At 36.4% G+C, this 23311-nt stretch overlaps 1 protein-coding gene across 2 annotated transcripts; it reads left to right on the forward strand.

Annotated features, from left to right (window-relative positions):
* Nucleotides 1-196: 196 nt before the first annotated feature.
* SWEETIE (HEAT repeat-containing protein) lies at nt 197-23138 on the forward strand. Of its 2 annotated transcripts, XM_021945412.2 has the most exons (48): nt 197-650; nt 958-1165; nt 1675-1781; nt 2175-2411; nt 2534-2623; nt 2720-2807; nt 2899-2960; nt 4207-4311; nt 4832-4921; nt 5048-5128; nt 5383-5451; nt 7212-7337; nt 8382-8485; nt 8809-8941; nt 9112-9218; nt 9801-9911; nt 10094-10261; nt 10435-10521; nt 10739-10832; nt 10998-11066; nt 11146-11268; nt 11348-11416; nt 11510-11614; nt 11816-11904; nt 13121-13277; nt 13978-14127; nt 14331-14380; nt 14507-14606; nt 14702-14758; nt 14844-14911; nt 15068-15161; nt 15487-15686; nt 16170-16314; nt 16413-16481; nt 17205-17261; nt 17477-17563; nt 17664-17792; nt 17890-18093; nt 18214-18675; nt 19404-19469; nt 20069-20166; nt 20270-20360; nt 20549-20687; nt 20936-21246; nt 21327-21461; nt 21576-21740; nt 21824-21949; nt 22185-23138. In XM_021945412.2, the coding sequence occupies exons 1-48, from the start codon at nt 486-488 to the stop codon at nt 22983-22985; spliced, it is 6648 nt and encodes a 2215-aa protein (XP_021801104.1). In that variant the 5' UTR covers nt 197-485; the 3' UTR covers nt 22986-23138. The 2 variants fall into 2 exon arrangements, with proteins under 2 accessions (XP_021801104.1, XP_021801105.1); XM_021945413.2 differs by lacking the exons at nt 197-650; nt 958-1165; nt 1675-1781 and having other exon boundaries at nt 2270-2411; nt 2531-2623.
* Nucleotides 23139-23311: the final 173 nt, after the last annotated feature.

Genomic DNA, 23311 nt, shown 5'->3' on the forward strand with positions numbered 1-23311 from the left:
CAAATTTTTCTCCTATTTTGCAGGCGCCACCCGAGCCGATCCCGTTTCTATAGCACATGGCCTCCTCTTTTCGAGCACAGTGGGCTCCACCATTTATTGTTTGGACTGGAATCTTGGGCCAAATATTGCCCCATTTTCCAGTCAACTTAAAATTCAACCCCCTCCCCAGACATGGGTTGCGGAGATGGTTTTGGACTACATTTTAGGATTTTGTTGGGTTTGGCCCATGGTTGGAGATTCTCATTTCTCTCCCTCTCACTCCCTCTCTGCTTTCACTGTCGCTCCACCACCACCTGCATCGCCCCACCACCACCTGCATCGCCCAAGTCATCCCACAGCGCCCACAACGCCCACAACGCCGTAGTATAAGAGACGCATCATCTTTTCATTCAATCCAATTCCCAAAATTTCGATGTTTCTTATTATGTGCTCTGTGGCTTGAGAGCTTGCTTCCTCCATCATTCATTCTACTGCCACGTCCACCAATGGCGAAGAAGTACGTGATGGCTAACGCGCCCCTCTCTGAGTTCGGCGTATTGGTAGCGCAATTGGAGTCCATAGTCGCCTCAGCATCCCAGCAGCCTCCAGAGGCACTCTTGTGCTTCGATCTCCTCTCCGATCTCATCTCTGCCATTGACGAAGAGCCCAAGGTCCCTCTCGCTCGATTTTCCTTCCACTTTTGTCCTACTCTTTTCTTTTCTTTTTTTCTCACTCAGACTTTTACGCCTTACTTACATTCGTACGAATTAGGATTTGATTTGGTATATGTGTAGAGCGTTTAATTTGATTGATTAGATCCAGCATTTCTTGTAAATAGTTCGAAATGGAGCGGCCGAGTGATGCATATCGACACTTGGATTGAAAATCTATTGCATTATAGTATTGGTTATGAATAATGGACAGATTTATGTGTGTATGGAGACCTATGACAGTTGGCATGGAACTGATGAATTGCAGGAATCCATTTTGTTGTGGCAAAGGAGATGCGAGGACGCACTATATTCCTTGCTTATTCTTGGTGCTCGGCGACCTGTCCGCCACTTGACTTCAGTTGCTATGGCGAGGGTTATAGCTAAGGGAGATAGTATTTCAATATACTCCAGAGCAAGCAGTCTCCAAGGCTTTCTTTCTGATGGGAGGAGGAATGAGCCACAAAAAGTTGCTGGTTAGTCGAAATGACTGGAGCTATTAGTGTGTTCTACTTTTATGTGCATTTTTTTTTTGGGGTAAACTGATAATGTACATCTTTGGTACATTGGATATATGGTCTAACTCATAACAAATGTTTCGGTATTGTTTACTGATATGCTCTGTCAAGTATTGCATCTATCATATAGTTGTCGACTTGTTAATTCATTGAATACTAGAAGATTTGTTCTTGGTAGTAGAAAGGAGTTTCATTGGAGGGCTGTAATGTGCTGCATGTTATAGACAATTTAGTTCGAGAGAAACAACAGAGTTGGCCCCATGTTGTGCTTTTGTATGATATTATAACTTGCAGAAACAACTTTTTTGTTGCTTTATATGAGCTAAGGGAATTTTTATTAAAGAAAGATTTTGTGATATATGCTTGCCATCCTTTAATAGGCGTTTGAATGATTGAGTGTACTTAGCATTCTCCCTTTTCTGTTTTCTTTCTTCTTTTTAATTCTCTTTTTGAATACAATTCTGTAGGTGCTGCACAATGCTTAGGCGAATTATATCGACATTTTGGGAGGCGAATCACTTCTGGTTTACTTGAAACAACCATTATTGCCACGAAACTTATCAAGTTTCATGAGGTATTTTAATCGTATCTGCAATCTTTTCTGTAATATTTAGGCTTTTCTTCCTTTTAATGGATATTTACTCTTTCGGCGACAAGTGAAACTTTCATCAAGAAATAAGTGGGAGGAATGAAGTGTCTGTCAACTTTCGCACTGATTGAACAACGTGTCCACACTGAATTTTTTCTATTCCAACTAGTAAAGGACCTGGATTCTCCCCTAAAAAGTTGGAAATAATGGTCAAAATACTTTTAAATAATGGTTATTAAAATGTACTTGACCAAGTATCTTGTAGGCTTACGATATGGTTGAATATTGAAAAACTTTCCTATTTTGTTTCCTTTTTGGGTTAAAATATTCCTTTTGTTTGTTCTGTTGTACTTATAAGTTGAATGCCATGTAACTCAGGAATTTGTGAGGCAAGAAGCTTTATATATGCTTCAAAATGCTTTGGAAGGCTCTGGTGGTAACGCAGCTGCTTCAGCATATACAGAGGCATATCGTATCATCATGCGGTTTGCAGTTGGTGATAAATCATTTCTTGTTAGAATAGCTGCTGCAAGATGTCTGAAGGCATTTGCCATTATTGGAGGACCGGGTTTAGGGGTGGCAGAACTGGACAGTTCAGCCTCTTATTGCGTAAAGGTAGATGATTTTATTTGCCAAGTGTTCTTTGTTGGTATTACTTTTAAGAGTTTCAGATTTCAATCTTTTAGATGCCAACTTTATAGTTCTGTATTTACCCATTTGGCCGCTGCTTATAGTAGGCCCTTGAGGATCCTGTTTCATCTGTCCGTGATGCATTTGCTGAGGCATTGGGTTCGTTGCTTGCACTTGGAATGAATCCTCATGCACAGGTCTGTATATGTTTACATAGTATTTTCTCTTCATATTTTAGAGTTTTCATCCACCTAGGTCAAATATCTGACTGTGATGTATTGTATTGCTCCTAGGTTCAACTGAGGGGAAAAAGACCTTTTCCTCCAGCGAAGAAACTAGAAGGTGGTTTGCATAGGCATTTAGCTTTGCCTTTCACAAAAGGTATTTTTGTCCTTTTCATGCTAGTTGATTTGAAAGATTGTTCATGATTCCTGGGATTAGTAATACTTTTCACAATTTTTGCAATGTGCAGTTGGAGCTCGGTCAAAGGACGTCCGAGTTGGCATAACCTTGTCTTGGGTATTCTTTTTACAGGTAGATGCTGATAATGATTTCATCTGGATCTTTTCTCTCCTTTCCCTACCTCCCCTTTTGTTGTTCTGGTTTGAATCCTGAGTAATTGAATTCCATTTACCAAAAACCATCGTGAATAGCGAGAATTTATTTGACAAGAAAAGTGATTATTTATTAAAAACTTCTTATGCTATTTTTTCATTGCATTTAACGTCCATTATGTCAGGTATTTTTTCAAATTGGAACTGAAGCAATAATTATCGGTTGTGAAGGGTTCATGTCCTTAGGAAAATAGAATAAGTGGATAAAGTGTATGCAGAACAGGTCCTCTGTTTCTTAAGCTTTCAAAATTACTTTAGAATGATTGGTGTGCTTTATTTTGAGACTGTCTTGTTGGAGTCAGTGCTTGCATGTGAATCATGTCATATTTGTTTCCTCTTGTGCATACATGATCTGTATTGCTAATATTAGGCTTAGGTTTGGATTAGGGTGTGCGAAATAATCAAGCACCAAGAAAGCTGCCCAAACCTACCTTGCCTGCTCTGTTTGGTGTGTTGGACACCTAGTACTTTACGGTGTAAACTGACAAGGTATCATATTACTGACAGAAATATGATGTAATATGATACCTTGTCTTTCGAGCCTTTGAACTGAATAACATAGATTGCCAACCATTCCTGTGGAGGCACTTTGTTGATAAGATGCATTTTTTCACCTTTTAAGTTTAATGGCAGAAAAACAAACATGTGTAAACAAACCCCATAATGGTAGAAAGTGAAACACTTCCCCCTAAGCTTCTTTTAGGGGAAAGCTGCTCGCTCATAAAAGGGCTCATGTTAACACACATGCTGCTAAAATTCAAAAATAGTACTTTTAGGCCTACATCCCAGCTAAGCACCAGAGAGGCTGAACCAAAAAAGGAAAATGCTAGGGAGACCAACTTGGGATACCAACTTGTGTACCAACTCTCTAATAGAGCGTGGGACCCATTGTATTGGTGGGCTCCACCTCTATTAGAGAGTTGGTACACAAGTTGGTATCCCAAGTTGGTCTCCCTAGCATGACCCACCAAAAAATATCAGAAAATAGTGGATCGTAATGGTTAACATTTGGCTGGGATTTTCTCAATCTCACCTGATTAGTTCGTTTATAATTCCATAAACCAATCTGCCCTATGACAGCCATAGTTTGGAGTGGGGTATGTAGTTATTTTACATTTCTGCCTGGGTAAGTAGTGCTTATTTATTCTTTGGATTGTATAATGCAGGCGATTCGTCTGAAGTACATGCATCCGGATAGTGAGCTTCAAAACTATGCAATTCAGGTTATGGACATGCTTCGTTCCGATAGTTCTGTTGATGCCTATGCACTGGTATTCTTCTAAAAATTCATGGCCTTAAACTCTTTAACATAACGTAGATTCTCTTATAAGCTCTGCCTTAGTAAAAAAGAATTCATCAAAACAAGTTTCTCAAAACAGTCTTAGCTTAGAGGCTATGTTCTTTGTGTGAGTTCAAACTACAAGTTTCTTTATGCCTCCTGCATGAATAATGTAATATATTTGCTTTAGCATATTTGACAAATAAATACCGGTGCATTTCTAGAGAACTTGAAGGATGAAAATGCTAATGTACGAAGGATGTGATGTTATTTTGTTCTCTTTAGTTGCAGAATAATGATGGACTTGTCAGTATATGAAGCATTACAAGTTTGCTGCATCATGCATTTGAAAATTAAACTCTTATGTTCATGAACTATCTTGTTACTATCTAAATCTGATGGATCCATGATATCATTTACTGTAATGACTTCATTGGTTGCTTATCTTCATGAATCTCCTTGTTGTTAAATATAAAGCTACTGACCCTTATCCCTCATTTGTTTTACGCAAGGCTTGTGTTCTCTATATCCTTCGTGTTGGTGTTACCGATCAAATGACAGAGCCAACGCAAAGGAGTTTTTTGGGTTTTCTTGGAAATCAGGTCTTCTAAAATGATTCCTTTTGGTTTTTTGTTCTCATGGAGGTGTTCTTTCACTTTTATCTTCTGATGGCGGCCTATTGTACTATGCTATCTGTTGTAAAGTTAAAATTTTCATGAAACTTGCAGCTTATGTCTCTAGATGCCAGTCCTTCCATGAAAATTGCTGCTCTACGTACTGCGTCATATACCCTGAAAACACTGGGAGAGGTAAGTGTCTCTATAATGATGTATACTATGAATGCCAAATTTTAATGTTTTTCAGGGTAAAGATTATGGTATTCACATATTTATCACCTGAGGAATTATTCCGTTAAAATATTAATATGCTATGCTGACCTTATCAGTAATATCTTGTATGTATTTCTTGCTGATTGACATCATAGAAGGAAAGAACACTGTGTTGGTTAGTTGTTCCTGTTGTAGTTAATTAGTTACATTGTGCTTGCTCTATCTATTTGCAGGTTCCAGTTGAATTTAAAGAAGTTCTTGACAACACTGTTGTTGCAGCAGTATCTCATTCTTCTCAACTTGTAAGCTCTTTATTTCCTATTTGAAGTCAAACATCTTTGGTACATCCAAAGGTTCTTATTATTCCCTTGATGGTCAGGGAGTTGTTTAAAATATATTACATTTTATCACAATTGTCTAAGACTTGTTTTGTTCCTTAGTAGAGTTTCAGTTTCAGACAACTCTTGATTATTATGCTTATGCATAGACTGTGACGGGTGTTATCTCGAGTATTACTTTAGTTAGGCATGTTGATAGAATCAGATTTACAGTAGAGGCAGTTGGGCCAAGAAAGCACAACTTTTTGTGCATAGATAGGGCAGTGTTGCTCTTTTAGTCTTTTACGTGCCTTGAGCTGTGTATAACCTATGCATTTCCTGGTCACATTTGTTTTTGCTTAGGCTATGTATTCTGATCAACCTTTAAACAAGCCCTTGTAGTTTTGATGTGTTTCTAGCTTTCTTGTTGTAGATTGCTGTCACATTAGTCTTCTGTACTGTTGCATGAGGATTGCTTATCCTCTTGTTATCAATATAATTGTTTCTTTTCAAACGAAGCTCATCAAGTTCCGGATATGCTCTAAGTCTGATTTTATTACTATACTTCTCGAACTGATATTTTGGCTTGAGGTTCTGTTGCGATTCGATTCTTGGTTTGATTGAATGTGGTTATGGTATGATTTTTGTTTTTGGTCCTATTGTTTAGTGATTCAGACTATCGTGAAACTAGCTCTTCCACACCTGTTGGATGTGTGTGGATATTGCTCATCGAAAGTAAGTGAGATAGTTTAAATAGGAAAGTCATTATTTTAAGTTCGTTAGAGGTTATATATATATATATATATAGTAGAAGGAAATTGTGGACACCAAGATAATCCCCATTAAAAAATAAAGTGGGATGCTGTATTCCAGGACTCTGGATTTCATATTCAAATAAACATCATAAGTGTAAGAAAGTTGGTTTGTTTAGCTATGAGCCTAGCAAAACAAAAATTTGGAAGTCAAGTTTAATTCAAATTAATCATCTTAATTGAATCGGGTTTATGCATATTATAGGTGAAAAAGCGGTAGGATAAACAGTGTACTAGCAATAAATGCGCAAAACAAAAATTTGGAAGTCGAGTTTAATTCAAATTAATCATCTTCGTTGAACCGGGTTTACGTATATTATAGGTGAAAAAGCGGTAGGAACTAAAATAAACAGTGTACTAGCAATAAATGCATTATGTTATCTCCAGACTCTGAAAAGGAAGGGGTTGTGCAGCAGAAGAGTTATCCACATCTTTCTGCATGATGACCCTTTATATATGTAAATGCATTAACATCGGAGTATAGATAATTGGGACTGGAAATTCTCAGCGTCAGTTGCTATCTGTTTATAAAGATGAGAGTATGTGAGTCCATATAATGGCATACTGTAATGGTTCAGCTATAATCCATAGGATTTTTGTTCCAACTTGTTTCTCTCCAATTTACACCCCGAGGAAATTTGCATTTCTTGTTCTCGTTTTTTTACTTTTTTTTTAGTATAATCTTTTCTTCTTTTTACTCGTTTTGGTTGAAGTGGTCATGTGAGTTGAGGCTCTTCCTCTCAATTGTTGTTTATTTTTTATCTTTTATTTATTTTGCAAATTGGTTTAACTGCAGCATTGATGTGAATGGCTTATTATGCATGATAACTAAATTATCTCGTCATGCCCAATGTAACAGTGTTTAAAATTATATGCCCTTTTCATTAATATGATTTATCCTAGTTGAATTTTGAATTGATAATCTTTGGTCAGGTACGAATTGAGGCTGCTTTGACATTGCGTGCACTGGCTGAGGTTGATCCCACCTGTGTTGGTGGTTTAATTTCTTATGGTGTGACCATGCTGAATGCTTTGAGAGAAAATGTGTCGTATGAGAAGGTGATGCCGTGAAGTTAACTGTTATGTCTTTCCGACTTCATTTTATTGTTTTCTGGTCAATTTATTTATCTTCTGATAATATATATGACATATATTCAAGAGTGTGTTTCTTCACTATGTTGTTTCATGATTAGTAATATCATTATAAACACAGGGACTTAATTTTATTGCAAAGTTTTTAAAACTTTGACATAATGTTATACTCCTCAAGCAGCTTACTCTCAATCATCTGTTTAATATACATAAAGAAAGGGAAATACTGTTCCCAGTCCCAGAATTTCATCCTGCGCTCCTTCTGTGAGTGCTTGAAAACAATAAAATATGGAGTTTGTAGTGCGTAACAACTCGGAGTGTGAACAGCAGCTGTGAAAAGAAAACAATAACCATAGAAACCCAGTGATCGAGAAGTCCACCCATTGTTCACTCAAACATTATATGAACAGTGAAACAGCAATGTATCCCTTGGACACAGCTACTACCTCAAACAAATACACAAAAAGAATCTAAGGAACTGGCTCGCAGTCCAGATTCAACAAGAAGAATGGCAGTCTTTAATTTCATTAGAAACTGAGGTCCATAACGATGCACAAAATCTAACCCTATCCTATAGAAGTTAAAAAAGTATTACAAAGTATTATACAAGTCCACTTTTGCTTGTGAAAATCATGTTATTTCCTTTCATCAAAGCCACCCAAAAGATTGTGTTGTGTTATCATCTTAAGATAAGGGTCTGTTGAGTGAGCTGAGCTGGTTGTTTCTCTTTTGGTTGATGCTTCTACGTATAGTCTCCCTAGTAAATTACTGCTTGTTACCATGTTTCCTTGGTCCTTGATGAATTGTGCAACTTTTGCAACTTTTTTTGAAGTACAATGTCTTCAGAGCACAGTTTAAAGTGAGAAAGTCACTATTAGGGATGTTGTGTCAGTAGAATAATGATAAACTTTTCAGTGTTATTTTTTATGAGTTGATTGTAAGCATTATTTGGAATGTTCTCTATTAACTATGATAACAGTTAAGTAGCTTGCTCTTATTTATGTTTTTCAGGGGAGCACTTTGCAGTTAGAGCTTGATTCTTTGCATGGACAAGCTACTGTATTAGCAGCTCTAGTGTCCATTTCCCCAAAATTACCTCTTGGTTTTCCTGCTAGGTAATGGTGTCATCTTATTTATCAATAGAGTGCTGATATCCATGAAAGGAGAGATCTATTTGGGACACACCAGTCATTGGTTGGGTGGTCGATATCTGTAATGTTTACATTTTACATTGCATCAATTGTTGGAGCAGTTTCATTTTTTTTGTTTTCACGTTCTTTTTTATCTTTATGCCATATATACTGCCTGGCCTATTATCTTGCCCTTTCAATTCCACTGTTTTGTATTTGGTTATGGTCATTGTTACATTCCACGCGTCCATTTCCTGTCACCATGAATTGTGGTTTCTGAAAAGCTAGTCTTCGAATGTCTCTCCCAGATTGCCCAGGTCAATTCTTGAAGTTTCAAAGAAAATGATAAATGAATCTAGTCGGAACCCTCTGGCAGCTACAATTGAAAAAGAAGCTGGCTGGCTACTTTTGTCATCCCTGTTAGCTTCTATGCCAAAGGAGGTAGAAGATCATCTCTGTATCTTTTAATTTTTTTCACTATGCAGTGTTCAGTCAAATCACCGATTCCATCCCTACCCTACTTTTACCTTTCAAGTCAGAGTCAAGGAGTCTGTATTCTTGAAATAAAAAGGAACTATTTGTAGTTAAGGGGCTCTTCTTCATGCATGCAGGAGCTTGAAGACCAGGTTTTTGATATTCTTTCCTTGTGGGCTTCTCTCTTTACTGGAAATCCAGACGATGAAAGTACCCAAACTGGAGATTTGATATGTAGGATTCGGTAAGCTATGTGCTAATTTCTGTATACTGGGTTATGTCCTTACTTCTAATTATCTAATGAATGTTCAAATATTCTATATTCCTCAAATTCTCTCTCAGTTTACTGCACTTCCCGCATCTGTCTCCAAACTCTTGAGATTATCAATGTATTTAATGCCATTGCAGTACGAGTGAACTGTCTTGCTGCCCATTCTTGGGCCAGGCTTATCGTTCAACATTTTGCTTTTTTACTTTGTCTGTGCAGTGAAAGTGTTGCAAATATAAGGCACATAATCTCATATTAATTTTCAATATTTTTCTGGAAATATGAAATATCTTAAATAACCTATATCTGACTGTTTGTTTTCATTTAAAGTTCAAGTGGTTGGTATAAGTTTTAAATTTTCTAAAAAACCACCAATGTAAAATATCACCCAAAACACCACATGTGCTATTGATCCAGAAAACATGTAAAACTTGTTCTTTGTCATTGATTTGTTTGCGTCCTAATTGGGCTGTTGATTCTAATGGTAGAACTGATTTAAATGACTTATGCTTTTGTGAATAATTATATATCTCTGACTTCCACTTTCTCCTGTTGTAGCATGTGGTCTGCTGCAATTGATGCACTTACCGCATTTCTAAAATGCTTTCTTAATCCTAATGATGTGAATAATGGGATTTTGGTTCAGCCTGTCCTTGTATACCTTAGTAGGTAAGTTCATTTTGCAAGTTCAGTTTATCTCGATTTTGTTCTCTAGTGTATTCAATTCAATGCTGGTTCTGGACGCTACATGTCTTGCTGTTACAACGTTGCATATGCTTCAGTTGAAGTCAGAAGCTGTGTTACTTTTACATTATGTTCAAAACAATTTTCTGAGATGTGATGCAATGCAGGGCTTTATTATATATATCACTGATAGCGGCCAAGGAACTGCCAAATGTGAAGCCTGCTTTGGATATATTTATTGTCAGGACATTAATAGCTTATCAGTCTCTTCCTGATCCAATGGCATATAAGAATGACCACCCCCTGGTTCTTCAAATTTGCACAAGTCCATTCATGTAAAGTTAGCTGCCTATTTTACTGTCACATAACCTTGCATTTGATTTCTATTTTTCTCCTGTCTTGAAAAAGAGGACAAATAAATGTCAACTCCTATTTAAATTGTTATGTTTGAATTGACTTTTGTTGTTTTTGTATCTGACTTGTTTGTTCCTTGTTGCTAACATAAAAGAGAGGCTTCTGGATGCGAAGAAAGCACATGCTTGAGGTTTCTGTTAGACAAAAGAGATGCATGGTTGGGTCCCTGGATTCCTGGAAGGTAAATCTACCTTTCCACGGGCTTCTTCTAAAACTATTACTGAACATTTTAATTTCATTTGGTTAGAGCTTCATGGCTAATGTCTATACAGTTTGACAACATTACAGTTTGGCTAATATTTGATTGTTTTAAGCCAGCTTCCAGTCATATTCTTCTTGGTTTCATTTTTTTTTTCAATTCATGTGATATTTGTTTCTTGATAATTTTGTTTACTCAGGGATTGGTTTGAAGATGAACTTCGTGCTTTTCAAGGTGGAAAAGATGGCCTTATGCCCTGTGTCTGGGAGAACGATGTTTCTAGCTTTCCTCAGGTTTGTTTCTTTCTAGTTGATGGTTTGTTTACTGTTGTAAGTCAGATTTATTTATTTGTGCTTCTGTTAATATAATAAAGCTATTTAAGTCTGCTCCTGTACTTAGGTTACTAGAGACATGTTTCTGTCAATATAGATATTTACTTTTTAAACTTGACCATGAAGCCGGAACCCGTAAACAAGACATTGGTGAACCAGATGCTCCTCTGCTTTGGCATCATGTTTGCTTCTCAGGTAGGGAAATGTGTCATATTTGGCCTTTTCTTACAAGTGACTGACTGGTTATTAACATCAGTTTGGATTCATATCCCAGGATAGTGGTGGGATGCTATCACTTCTTGGAACGATTGAGCAGTGTCTGAAAACTGGAAAAAAGCAACCATGGCATGTAGCTAGCATAACCAATATATGTGTGGGGTTACTTTCGGGATTTAAGGTGCTGGTTCTTCTTTTCTATCTACTATATCGTACTTCGCAGGGTCTGACCTTAATTCATGTTTGAATGCTTTCGTCAGGCTTTGCTTTCCTTACGTCCCCAGCCATTATCACTTGAAATACTGAATTCAGCACAGGCCATATTTCAGGTGCCTATTTTTCGTAAGATACTTAGATATGTTAGTGATCCGGAAATGTCATACTCACAACATCTGTACTGATATTTGTATCCTGATTCACAGAGTATTCTGGCAGAGGGAGACATCTGTCCATCACAACGTAGGGCTTCATCAGAATGTCTTGGTCTTTTAGCTCGTCTTGGAAATGATATCTTTACAGCAAGAATGGTTAGTTCATTTCAGTGTCAAACATCACCTATGTTCTTTAAATGCTGTCATGTTGCTGACTATGCATCTTTTCATTTTCTAAGTGTGTTCTCAGTTTTCTCTCAGATTTCTCTCTCTCTCTCTCTCTCTCTCTCTCTCTCTCGCCGCCTTTGCCCCCCTCACTCCTTCCCTCTCTGATTCATTGTTTTGGGTCACAAACAGACTAGATCTATGCTTGGTGACCTAACTGGGGCAACAGATTCAAACTATGCTGGATCAATTGCTTTTGCTCTTGGCTGCATTCATCGATGGTGACATATTAAACTTCTCAATTTATTTTTTCGCATTATTTTGTTGGCGTGAACAGCTGTGTTTATGTTAGTTACATATGATTCTTAATAGTTATTTACATCTCTTTGTAACTTTCATATTTTTTATTATTATTTATTGAAAGTATGTTTCTTATAAAAATCATAATTTTTTACATCTTTGAATATTGTGCTTGAAAGTGATAGCCAAGTTTGTTTCACATTGAAATTGATAATATATGGTGGCATTAAGGGGACAGAAGCAGGTGCTCTGAGTTGGTCCATAAGCGGCATCTAACTCTAATTAATGAAATGTCTTAATCGTTTGAGACTCTTCGAGAATTACTTTCTGTCCACTGCATTTTCCCTTTAGGTGTCAATTGCATATAATTACCATTACAATTCCACTATCTGCATGAAATTGAAGAAGATATATCAATTTTGAGCTGACTCAAGGATGAGTGTATGAACTCATACGACTAAATGTTTAAATTGAGAACCCAATGTTTATTTACTATGCAATTGCTTAATTTATGAGTCAATAATAACTTTTGTCCTTTTTATGTTACCGCAAGGTTGAAAAAGTATGTGATCAATCATAATAATTATGTCTGCGCATGAAAAAGGTTTAATGCAACTTTATTCAGAATTTCTGAATAGTTACAGAAATATTCTTTGATTGGTTCTCTAATTAACATTTAGACAAGCATGTTCTATTGCTTTCTTTTGCTATCTTTTTCTCGGAAGCAGATACATGCCTAAAAGTTGGTGTCGTAGTGTGACACTTGGGTTGTACCTCCCTTGTGCTGTTAAATTTAAAATTTTCCTGAAAATGTGAGTTACAATTCATTAGTCATTGTATTTCCAGTAGATATCTAGGTCATATTTGGGGGAGACAATTGTGATGATCACTTGATGAATAATGAAAGTTGGTTTATATATTGTTAAAGTATTTACATCACATCCAGATTTTAGGATGAGATTGCAGCTTCTTTTTGAACAATTTTTTCGCCTTTCCCTACGTTCACTAGTGTAGTCCTCCAATAATTTTTTCTTTAAAGATGAAGAATTTAGGACAATGGTAAATTGATATCCTTCGCAATATTTTTTGTTTTAAAATTTTAATATTTTAAAATTAGTGATTCTTTTAACAGGGAGCTATATATCTCAAGTGAGAAGTTGTACATTTTCTCACTGTCCTTTTGTATTTTACCTGCAGTGCTGGAGGCATGGCATTGTCAACTTTAGTGCCTTCAACTGTGAGCTCAATTTCTTTGCTTTCTAAAAGTTCAATAGCTGGTTTACAGATCTGGTCTTTGCATGGGCTTCTGTTAACTATTGAAGCTGCTGGCTTGTCCTATGTATCTCATGTCCAGGTAAACCATATTCTTGATGATTGTAGCGTGTTAAGTAATGCTTTATACATTGGCATAATCTGTATATAATCTTGGCAAAAGAAGGAAAGGTAAATTTGCCACCGTTGTAATATCTTCTTATGTTAGTATCCATCCAGTGCTCGTGAGATGGGAGTATTTACTTATGACATCTTTGACTTAGAATGTATCTTTTCTTTCTTTTTATTTTGCTACTTCTTTGATGCATGAGTATTTTGTTGTTCAAGACCTCAAGTGATTTTATAGAAATATTTGGCATGCTCTTTGACCTTGGTATCTCTGAGGCAATGTGATACTTCATAATAAAAGTCAGGCTCTATAACTGATTGACTGTATGTAAACTATCAAAGGTAGTGGTGTTGATTTATGTCGTTTGTTGATTTGGTGTTGATTAATTGATAATTTTGTGCAGTGCAATATGGTACAACAATTTTCTTGTCTTACTGTGAGTGTAGTTTAGATCTTTCTTGTGTTGTGTGCAGAAAAAGTGATTTTACTTATTTTAAATATATAACTGCTAGGGTGTTCTTTATTTAGAGCTAACTGAAAACTTCCAACTATGTTGGTTAGGCTTTGTTATTAGAGCAGACTGTCATCTTAATTTTGTATCTCTTATCAGATGAACTGTTAGTCTGTAGTTGACTGAACAATGTTCTCTTGTCACATTTCTGCTTCTTTGTAGGCTGTACTTGGCCTTGCTTTGGACATTCTTTTGTCTGAGGAGAATGGATGGGTTGCACTTCAGCAAGGTGTTGGCCGCCTTATAAATGCTATTGTTGCTGTTCTTGGTCCTGAACTTGCCCCTGGCAGTATTTTCTTTTCACGTTGCAAGGTATTATTTCTTGAAGCTTTCCGTTGCCACTGGGCTTGTGTTTTAATGCTAATATGTTGTATCATTCTTGGAATTGACTTCCAGGATATACTGATTAAGTTTTTAGGTTTTTTTTTAAAAGCTCAGCAGAATAACTATCTTCTCTTTTCATTTATATAATAGTTAATTCATGGAATGACGAGTTTGTTGATTTTTCTTTCTAGTCTGTTGTTTCAGAGATAAGCTCTGGGCAAGAAACAGCAACTATCCTCGAGTATGTAGTCCAATTTCTTCAACCTTGTCTGTTTTTCATGTAATATGTTCTGTTCTGCAGTCATTGGTTTTGGTTCTGTGTTAGAGAATAGAAGTTGGCTCCATTCAAAACCTATGATTCTTGCAGGAGTGTACGCTTTACCCAACAGCTTGTTCTTTTTGCTCCACAAGCTGTTTCGGTGCACACCCATGTGCAAACTCTTCTACCTACTTTGTCCTCAAGACAGGTTTTGTTTCTGTGACCGGTGAAGTTCTTATGCTTGTATATTCTGCTTCTTTCCATAGTACTTAGCTTTACCTTTTCTTTTTCTTTTTCAAGCAGCCAGCTTTAAGGCATCTAGCTGTTTCCACACTACGACATCTGATTGAAAAAGATCCGGTATGCCCTCATGTTACTTTCCATCGTCAAATTGAAAAGTCTGATCACAATAAGTCGGATCGTTCCCTGATACTCTATTATACAGGTTTCCATTGTTGTTGAGCAAATAGAAGAGAAATTATTTCATATGCTGGATGAAGAAACTGATTCTGAGTATGTTAAGAAAATTCTTCTACACACTTGTTACTTCACTTTTAGTTTGGTTTTTTGTAGTGTATTCTATTTTCTATCTTTTGTTTGACATTCATCCTAAAATTTTATCTATATCCCCCAGTATGGTTATGCTTTAGATTGTTTCTTTCCTTGTAGGATAGGGGATCTGGTGCGCACCACAATAATGCGATTACTCTATGCATCATGCCCTTCCTGTCCATCTCATTGGATATCAATATGTCGTAATGTGGTAAGCTCCTTTTTTTTGGTTATTTTTTCCTGGAATGTCATAGAAAGTAGCGTTTTCAACAATATTGGATGTAAACTATATCTGAATATTCTTTGCATTGACCTTGGTTCTTGTTTAAAGATTTATAGTACTTGTAAATCAGTTTAATCCACAGTTTTCTTGATTAAAGAGCATGTTCTTTTTCTTGATGGAAGAAGACTTTGTAATATGTATACCTATAAACTGTAATGTCCTGGTAAATAGAATTACTTCTGTTATGACGACTCAATGCTGTTTCTTTGACAATGTAAGTCCTAATGCAGTGAATTGTTGAAATCTTTCTCAGATTCTTGCCACATCAGTGAGGAGAAATGCTGATAGTAGTAACAGTTTAGAAAATGATCCTTCAAAGGTTACATATGGTGACCCAAGTTTAAATTTTGGAGAAGACGATGAGAACATGGTTTCTAGCACTACAGGCGTGCCCCATGGTTTTCTTAATAGAGATAAACACCTCAGATACCGAACCAGAGTTTTTGCTGCTGAGTATGTGATGATCTTTTCCATGCATTAAATCTATTGCACACATGCAGCACCAGAAAGTGCCCTGTACACGTGTTGAAGAATGCAACCTGAGTGTATGTGTCGTACGAGATTCCACTAGGCAGAAATGGAACATTTAATAAAAGAAAAAAGAAACAAGAAAGTCCAGCAGCAGGAGAAGTACTTAAGAGTATTATTGCTATGGACATCAAGAAAATAATAATTAAAGAAACTCGTGAATGATTTTAAAAGTTTCAATTTAAAATCAGATGAAAGAAATTGCTTTCAGCATAAAATAGTATTGTGCATACCATACGAACTAGAAGAAAGATGTAAATGCGCATAGCCTGTGCCTTTAGATACCCTCTGGGGTTTGACCCTTACCAAGGCACAAGCCCCTCTTCCCTTTCAAAGAACTAGTCATGAGCTTTTTCTTAGCTTATTGTATTCTTTGTTTAGTTAACTTAGTAGTTTGTTGCAATGTAGGTGTTTGAGTTACCTACCTAGAGCTGTTGGAAAGAATCCAGTTCATTTTGATCTTTGTGCTGCTAGGAGCCAACCTACTAATGGACAGGCTTCTGGTGATTGGCTCGTCCTCCATATACAAGAACTTATAGCACTTGCTTACCAGGTGCTGGATGTGAAGTTTGTTTTGTGTTTTATTACATGACATATCAAAGCCCAAAATGCATGTTAGAATTGACATTCTTTTCATGTTACTTTTCATAGATAAGCACGATCCAGTTTGAAAACATGCAGCCAATTGGTGTAGGACTTCTGAGTACCATTACAGATAAGGTGAATTTGTATCAGACGTGCCTATTCTACTTATATATATGTATGTATATATCGCTGCAGCACCACTTGTTTCTGAAGATTTAGTGTGTACGTCAATGATTTTTATTTTATTTTTAAATTTTCTCATTATGCTTCTTAATTACTAATTGAGAGAAAACCTAAGTTTTTGCTCCAAATATGTTCTTCGCAGGGGATCTGTTTAAGTGTGTGATCTGATGTTATTAGGGTTCGAAATAACTAGCTGTACGGGTGTACAATTGTGCAAGTGGTACATGTACACTGTAGGAATAGAGAAATCTGTAAATACAGTTGTGAGTTATGGTTGAGCTCTTAAAAGTTCAAGCCTTGCCCCAACTTTGCTTGGCTTTGTCTTGTTCCTGAATTTTAAAGAAAATGATTATTTAATATAATTGAAAATCATGTTTCAATATCTTAATACCTCTTCTACACATCATATTTTCTAACAGTCTAGTTTTTTGACTTCTATTTTCATTTTATCATAATCTTTGAAATGGAAGTATAGTTTCTCTTAAGCATTACCACTCCTTTCCTGTCTTGCTGTCTTTTAATTTACACCCCCCCATTGAGCTGAGAAGGGAAAACACTGTATTGTCCATTCTGTTGGGCGAAGTCTTTTATTTAAAATTTTCCTATTTGTTTGTTGCTTATATCATGTAGTGCCTTTTATTCATAACTATTTCTGTCTTGTGATGCTGGGAACAGTTTGAAAAGACACCTGACCCGGAGCTACCAGGACACCTCCTACTGGAACAGTATCAGGTATAGTGACATGAGTGGTTGTGATTTTCTTTCACGTGCTTCCAATAGATTTCAGGACCTACGTTTGAAATCTCAAAAAGATGTGTCTTATGATAGGTTTTTATTTTTGAATTATGTGACAGGACATTTCAGTTATTTATTTATTTATTTGGATTGGGGGAAGTTTGATGGGTTTTTACTTTTGAATTTTGTGAATCTTTCTATATGAAATTCAGGCCCAGCTAGTATCTGCAGTCCGCACTGCCTTAGATTCGTCCTCTGGCCCTATTCTATTGGAAGCAGGCTTCCAGCTCGCTACAAAGGTTCTCAGTGAACACAAATAAGATTTAACTTTTCCAAGTTGTCTTCCTATTAATTTTTTAGTGTAGAAGACAATGTAAAAATGGATTGTGAAAATTACAGATACTGACTAGCGGAATAATCAAGGGCGATCGGATTGCTGTTAAACGCATATATGCATTGATTTCACGACCATTGAATGACTTCAAGGACCTGTATTATCCTTCATTTGCAGAATGGGTCTCATGCAAGGTATATAAATTCAATTGTTATTGATAACTTTTTTTCTTGATTGAATGAATCCATTTTACCTTTTAGAGGAAAAACTAATTGATTAATTGTAATGTAGATCAAGATAAGACTTCTTGCTGCTCATGCCTCTCTCAAATGTTATACATATGCGTTCTTGAGGAGAGACCATAGTATGGTTCCAGATGAATATCTAGCATTGTTACCGTTATTTTCAAAGAGTTCAAGCGTGCTTGGGAAGTACTGGATTAGAGTTTTGAAGGACTACAGTTATGTATTCTTGTGTTTGCATCTCAAGACAAAGGTCAGCTGAATGTTAAGTAAACTAGTAGCTTTTCTCGTTTGCATTTGTCCTTTGTTTTTACATGCATGAAATTTTTTAATGTCTTTGTGGCTACTATCTTATCTTTCCTTCTTCTTTCAGTGGAATCCATTTCTTGATGGAATTCAGTCACCTCTGGTATCATTAAAGTTGCAGCCTTGCTTGGAAGAATCCTGGCCAGTAATATTGCAGGCAATTGCATTGGATGCCGTACCGATAAATCTTGAAGAGAATGAATATTCAAAATCCACTACTGAAAATACATCAAGGGACAGCTTATTGTCTGAACATAGTATGGTTGAATTGGAATCCGAAGAATATCAGTTTCTTTGGGGATTTGCTCTGCTTGTTTTATTTCAGGGACAGTATTCAACCCTTGGTGAACTGAAAAATCCAATTTCTTTCATTAAAGCTAGTAATGGCGGAAATTCAGCTACTGAAGAGTTATGTTCCCCAGGGATTAAGTTTTATGAGATTGCTTTACCGGTCTTCCAGTTTCTGTCGACGAAAAGGTTTGCCAGTGCAGGATTTCTCACTATGGACATATGCAGAGAACTACTGCAGGTGGCTATCCATTTCTTTTCCTCTTCATATAAACTCCCAAAAGATATAGGGTGTGCATAGGGCATCACATGAAAATAGCCACATGTTCTCATATGCAATTTTATGTAGGAAGTGATCATCTTGAATACGGTCTGAAATGACAGCTTTACTGCGTTCTAATTGATCTAAAGAAAAAGAAAACAGAACTGCCACACTTAAAGTGATTAATTGATTTCTTCAAATCCTTGGATCCTTGTAGTTCTGCTCGTTCTTCCATTATTTTCTCTCTTTTCAAAATTTTGATGGCCCTCCCTGTTTATGTTTATATTCTTTAAACATTCTCTAAAGATGTAGTATTACATTGTCCCTCAGTGGTGTGATATGGTAGATTGTTTTAAGAGTAAATCGATTTCTATTAATTACTCATGCTATTGAGTTATTCATACAGTCATATTCTTCATAAAATGAAATAAATTTTTTTAAGAAGAGAAAGTAAATACCAACTCTATAATGTCGTCTCTGAAATTGCAAATTCTCTGTTTAAGAAATGGAAAAGAATTGGGATATGATGGTGGTGAATGACATGCCACTCATTAGTGGTACCTGTATGTCTCTCCTGTTTATGTCTCTTTTGATTTGTGAAGTCACAGCTTTGGTTTTTCAAATATTACCCTAACCATGCAACAGGGCACCTGTTAACTTGCATTTGATATTCTTTGTCAATTTTTTTTCATATTTGACTGATGCAGGTTTTCTCATATTCTATGTGCATGGATAATTCGTGGGATAGTCTTTCAGTGTCTGTTATATCACAGGTAAATATATATTAGATAATTTAAGCCCTTTGTTTATTTTAGTATTTTAATGAGTATCTACATTGCTTCTTGCGTTGAACTTCCATTAGCTAAGACGATGCACGTGAAGTCTTTCTTCATACCAATTAAGTGTGGCTGAATTTTCCATTGGGTTGTGAGTCATTTACTTTCAGAATGTTAAGATGTATTAAGTTACTCTTCCAGTTCCTTTGGTACCATCTGCCTGCAGGCTGCAACAGCCAACATGCCCTTTTACACTCCTACTGATATATTTTCAAGAACCATTTGCACTTTGCTAAACTTTAGGTCTTTCTATAAAGTTCATATGTGGATCTGCAGAACAATAAGTTGCTTTTTATTTACTTTTGGCTTCGTAGGAATTGTATTGTGTAATATAGTTGGCTCAATATTTCGATCTGTTAAGAAAACTGTGCACCAGAGATGTGGTTGTAATTTCAAAAGGGGATCCACATATTAACCAAAACAAAAAAACAAAAAAGGGATCCGTGTATATAGACCTTTTATAAGAGACTAGTTCTATGTGTGTAATGTGTAAGTCACAGATTCTGAATTGTAGTTTTGTTTTTTTCTTTAAATAGATTGTGAAGAACTGCCCTGAATCTTCTTATGATGTGGACAACTTTGCCTATTTGGCAATGGAACTTTGTTTGGCTTACCTTTATAAAGTGTTTCAAAGGTACTGGAATATACCAAACATTTGAACTTATTTTTGTCTTTTAATTTAACCTTCTGATATCACTACCCATTAGCTGAAGGTTCATACTTTTTGTGTTCTGTAGTAATACATCATCTCTGGACAAACCGTGGGAGGATTTGATTTCTGCATTATTTATCACCGCAAAAACACTTGTTAACTGTTTTCAACCAAAGGTGGGTAAGGTGTATCCACTGTTATATTTTCTGTGGCTTACATATTACTGTCATTGAGTTTCATTATGTGTTTATTTATATTGTATAGGCATGCTTTCTAATGTTATAATTTGCCTTGTTATTTTTTCATAATGACTGTTAATTGCTAATTTTCATGTTTTTCACTAATTGCGTGTTTTGAGATGCAGACACAACTAGTATCAGCGGCATTAGCGTTTCTTTTAATTGGTTACAAGGGAATCAGAGAAGCCTCTACTGAGTTTTGTTTCTCCAAGGTGGACGAGTTTTTCAAGTGCACAGGTCTATTATTGAAAAGATTTATTGATGGTGAGTATTCTGATAATAAAACTGATCTGACGAGTCTTTATTTATCTAATGTAAGTAAAAAAGAACATTGCTCCATTTCCTTTGTTGTCAAATTATTTTCCCACGTAATTTTTCACATAAACATCCATTTGAGGCTCCTTTCCTGCCTTTCCTCTATATTCACGTTAAAGATTATGCCAAATTGTTGGTAAAACATTGGCTTCTTGATTAATAAAGTATATTCTGGCTAATCAAAATTCAAATTGCAGATAAATCTGGTGTTGGTGAAGATGGTATTCTTCATATGCGTAAAGTACTGCGAACTTGTTTGAATGTGATCACTGACTTGACCAAGGATTGCATTAAGTGCATTCATCTGCAGGAGAATAAGAGCTCTGACTTGCACATATTACAGCAAATGAAGCTTGCTTTCTCTCTTGAACAAATTATATCATTTGCAAAGCTGGGTTATGAAATGGATTATCTTGAAGAGAATACAGATGGTGATTTGGTCTATTATACTATGTTTAAATATGGCACCAAATGCGTCCAAACTGTACTCTCTGATTCAAATAGACAGGTACATCCATATGCATGCTGTATACCACTATGGTCACTTTTTCCAAGCATGAGACAACTGAAAAACAATTTTGTGCACAGGTTCAAACAATTGGGTTACAAGTGCTAAAAGGTTTGGTACAAAAATCCACAAATGTGGAGGACAGCACTTTTTCAATACTTTTTGTTGGGGAACTTGCTGCCGATTTTTTTGTGATAATCCAGAATACATTAAAGGTGTTTCTGAATATCCTCTCAGATATCTTTTGCATTGACAAATTATAACCTTGTTTCCTTTTCTGTCTTTGATTTTGTAATTCTGAAGGAGCTCTACTTTTCTATTCTTGACAGAAACCTGTAACTGAAAAATCAGCAACTGTTGCTGGTGAATGCTTAAGACTCCTAGTAGTGCTGCAAACACTTTCAACATCTAGTGAATGTCAGAGAGGTTTTATGAATTTACTCCTGGAAGCCGTAGTCGTGGGTTTCAAGGCTTCAGAAGAAGGTTCTTCGCAGGTGATATAATAAGCAGCCTCTGAAATTTACATTGCATCTCATCACTTCGACTGATAATTTTTTAAATTATGCATCATTGACAGGAAATCAATACATTAAGAAGCACTGCGGTAAGGCTTGTTTCTCATCTTGCTCAAGTTCCTTCCTCAGCAGTTCACTTCAAGGATGTGTTGCTGTCTATGCCTGTAGCACACCGGCAACAACTTCAGGTGTCTTTTCCTTTTTGTTTCTTTGTGTACAATTACATGCACGTTCTTTACAAAAAATCTGAAGTTATATTATTTGTAAAGATTAAAATGAACATATGATGATTGTTGGGTGCTCTTGCTATTGAAGATTGAAGACTGGTATTTTTTGACGTTGCCCTGGATCTAAAGTTACATTATTGGATAGGTCTTTTTCAAAAATTATATTTTTCAATGCGATCCCTTTTTCTCTTTTCAGGGGTTCATCCGTGCGTCTGTGACACAAGAGCATAATGCAACACAGATGAAGCCCACAACTCCATCATTAGAGATAAAATTACCAGTGCCAACGGAGGCAAGTAAAGAGAAACCTCGTCCAGCATCAGCCACCACAACACATTCAGTTTCTGATGATCAAAGAATTGAAGAGGAAGAAGAGGATGAAGATGATTGGGAAGCTTTCCAGTCTTTTCCTGCCACTACAAATGCAGCTGAAAGTGAATCAGAAGTAGAAAGCAAAATGGAAGAACCCGACCTGGGTGAGACAGTTTCTGTTTTGGAAGTGAATACAGGGAGTGATTATAATGGAGATTCTATTTCGGAACCTCTCCACAATGTAAAGGTGGTCAACGAGACAGGTCATCAAGAGGCTGGTGAAGGGGAGGTGATATCTGAAACCCCTGATGGTATGAAATTCCCACAGGGTGGTGTTATCGAGCCATGTGGTGATCAGCATCGGGAGAGAGATGAGGAAGTGGTGTGCAGACAAGAGGGTACTGTAGCAGGGCCGGACCAAATGACTGAACATATGCCATCTGAACCAAATCGTATTGAACATGCTGAACTATCAGTAGGAGTCAATATAGTGGACCATCAGGTGCAGGGAAAAGAGAAGCCTGATGATAAACCAGTGCAGGGAAAAGAGGAATTAAATTATAAAAGAGAAGAAGATAAAGAAGAGGCAGCCATTGGAAGTTATAGCCTTGAGCAGCATGAAGAGAGCAGTAAGGTTCAAGATTCGTTGGAAACCAATGACGATGGTGCTAAGCTAAAATTGTAGAAGTATTTGTTATAATAACAATACAGAGTTTGTGTGCACTTGTTTTGTTGTCGGTCAGAGCACGAAGAAATGTACATTTATTTGGTTATTTTCCTTCCTGTATTTTGATGCATTTGTGATCTAAAGGAGAATTAGTCAGTTTTAGGCTCGATAGCACCACTAGTTTGGAAATCACTCAGAAAACGTTTTTTTTAGCTGAAAATTCTTTTTGAAGATTTATTACATTCCAAGAACAATCATCACCCCTGGATTTTAGTTGCATAACAAGACAAACCAAAAAGAAAGAAATGAGAAATAATCCCCTTTAAACTCCATTCAATAGTTAT

This window comes from Prunus avium, chromosome 7 (assembly GCF_965620075.1).
Source record: "Prunus avium chromosome 7, drPruAviu1.hap1.1, whole genome shotgun sequence".
NCBI classification, from domain to species: domain Eukaryota; kingdom Viridiplantae; phylum Streptophyta; class Magnoliopsida; order Rosales; family Rosaceae; genus Prunus; species Prunus avium.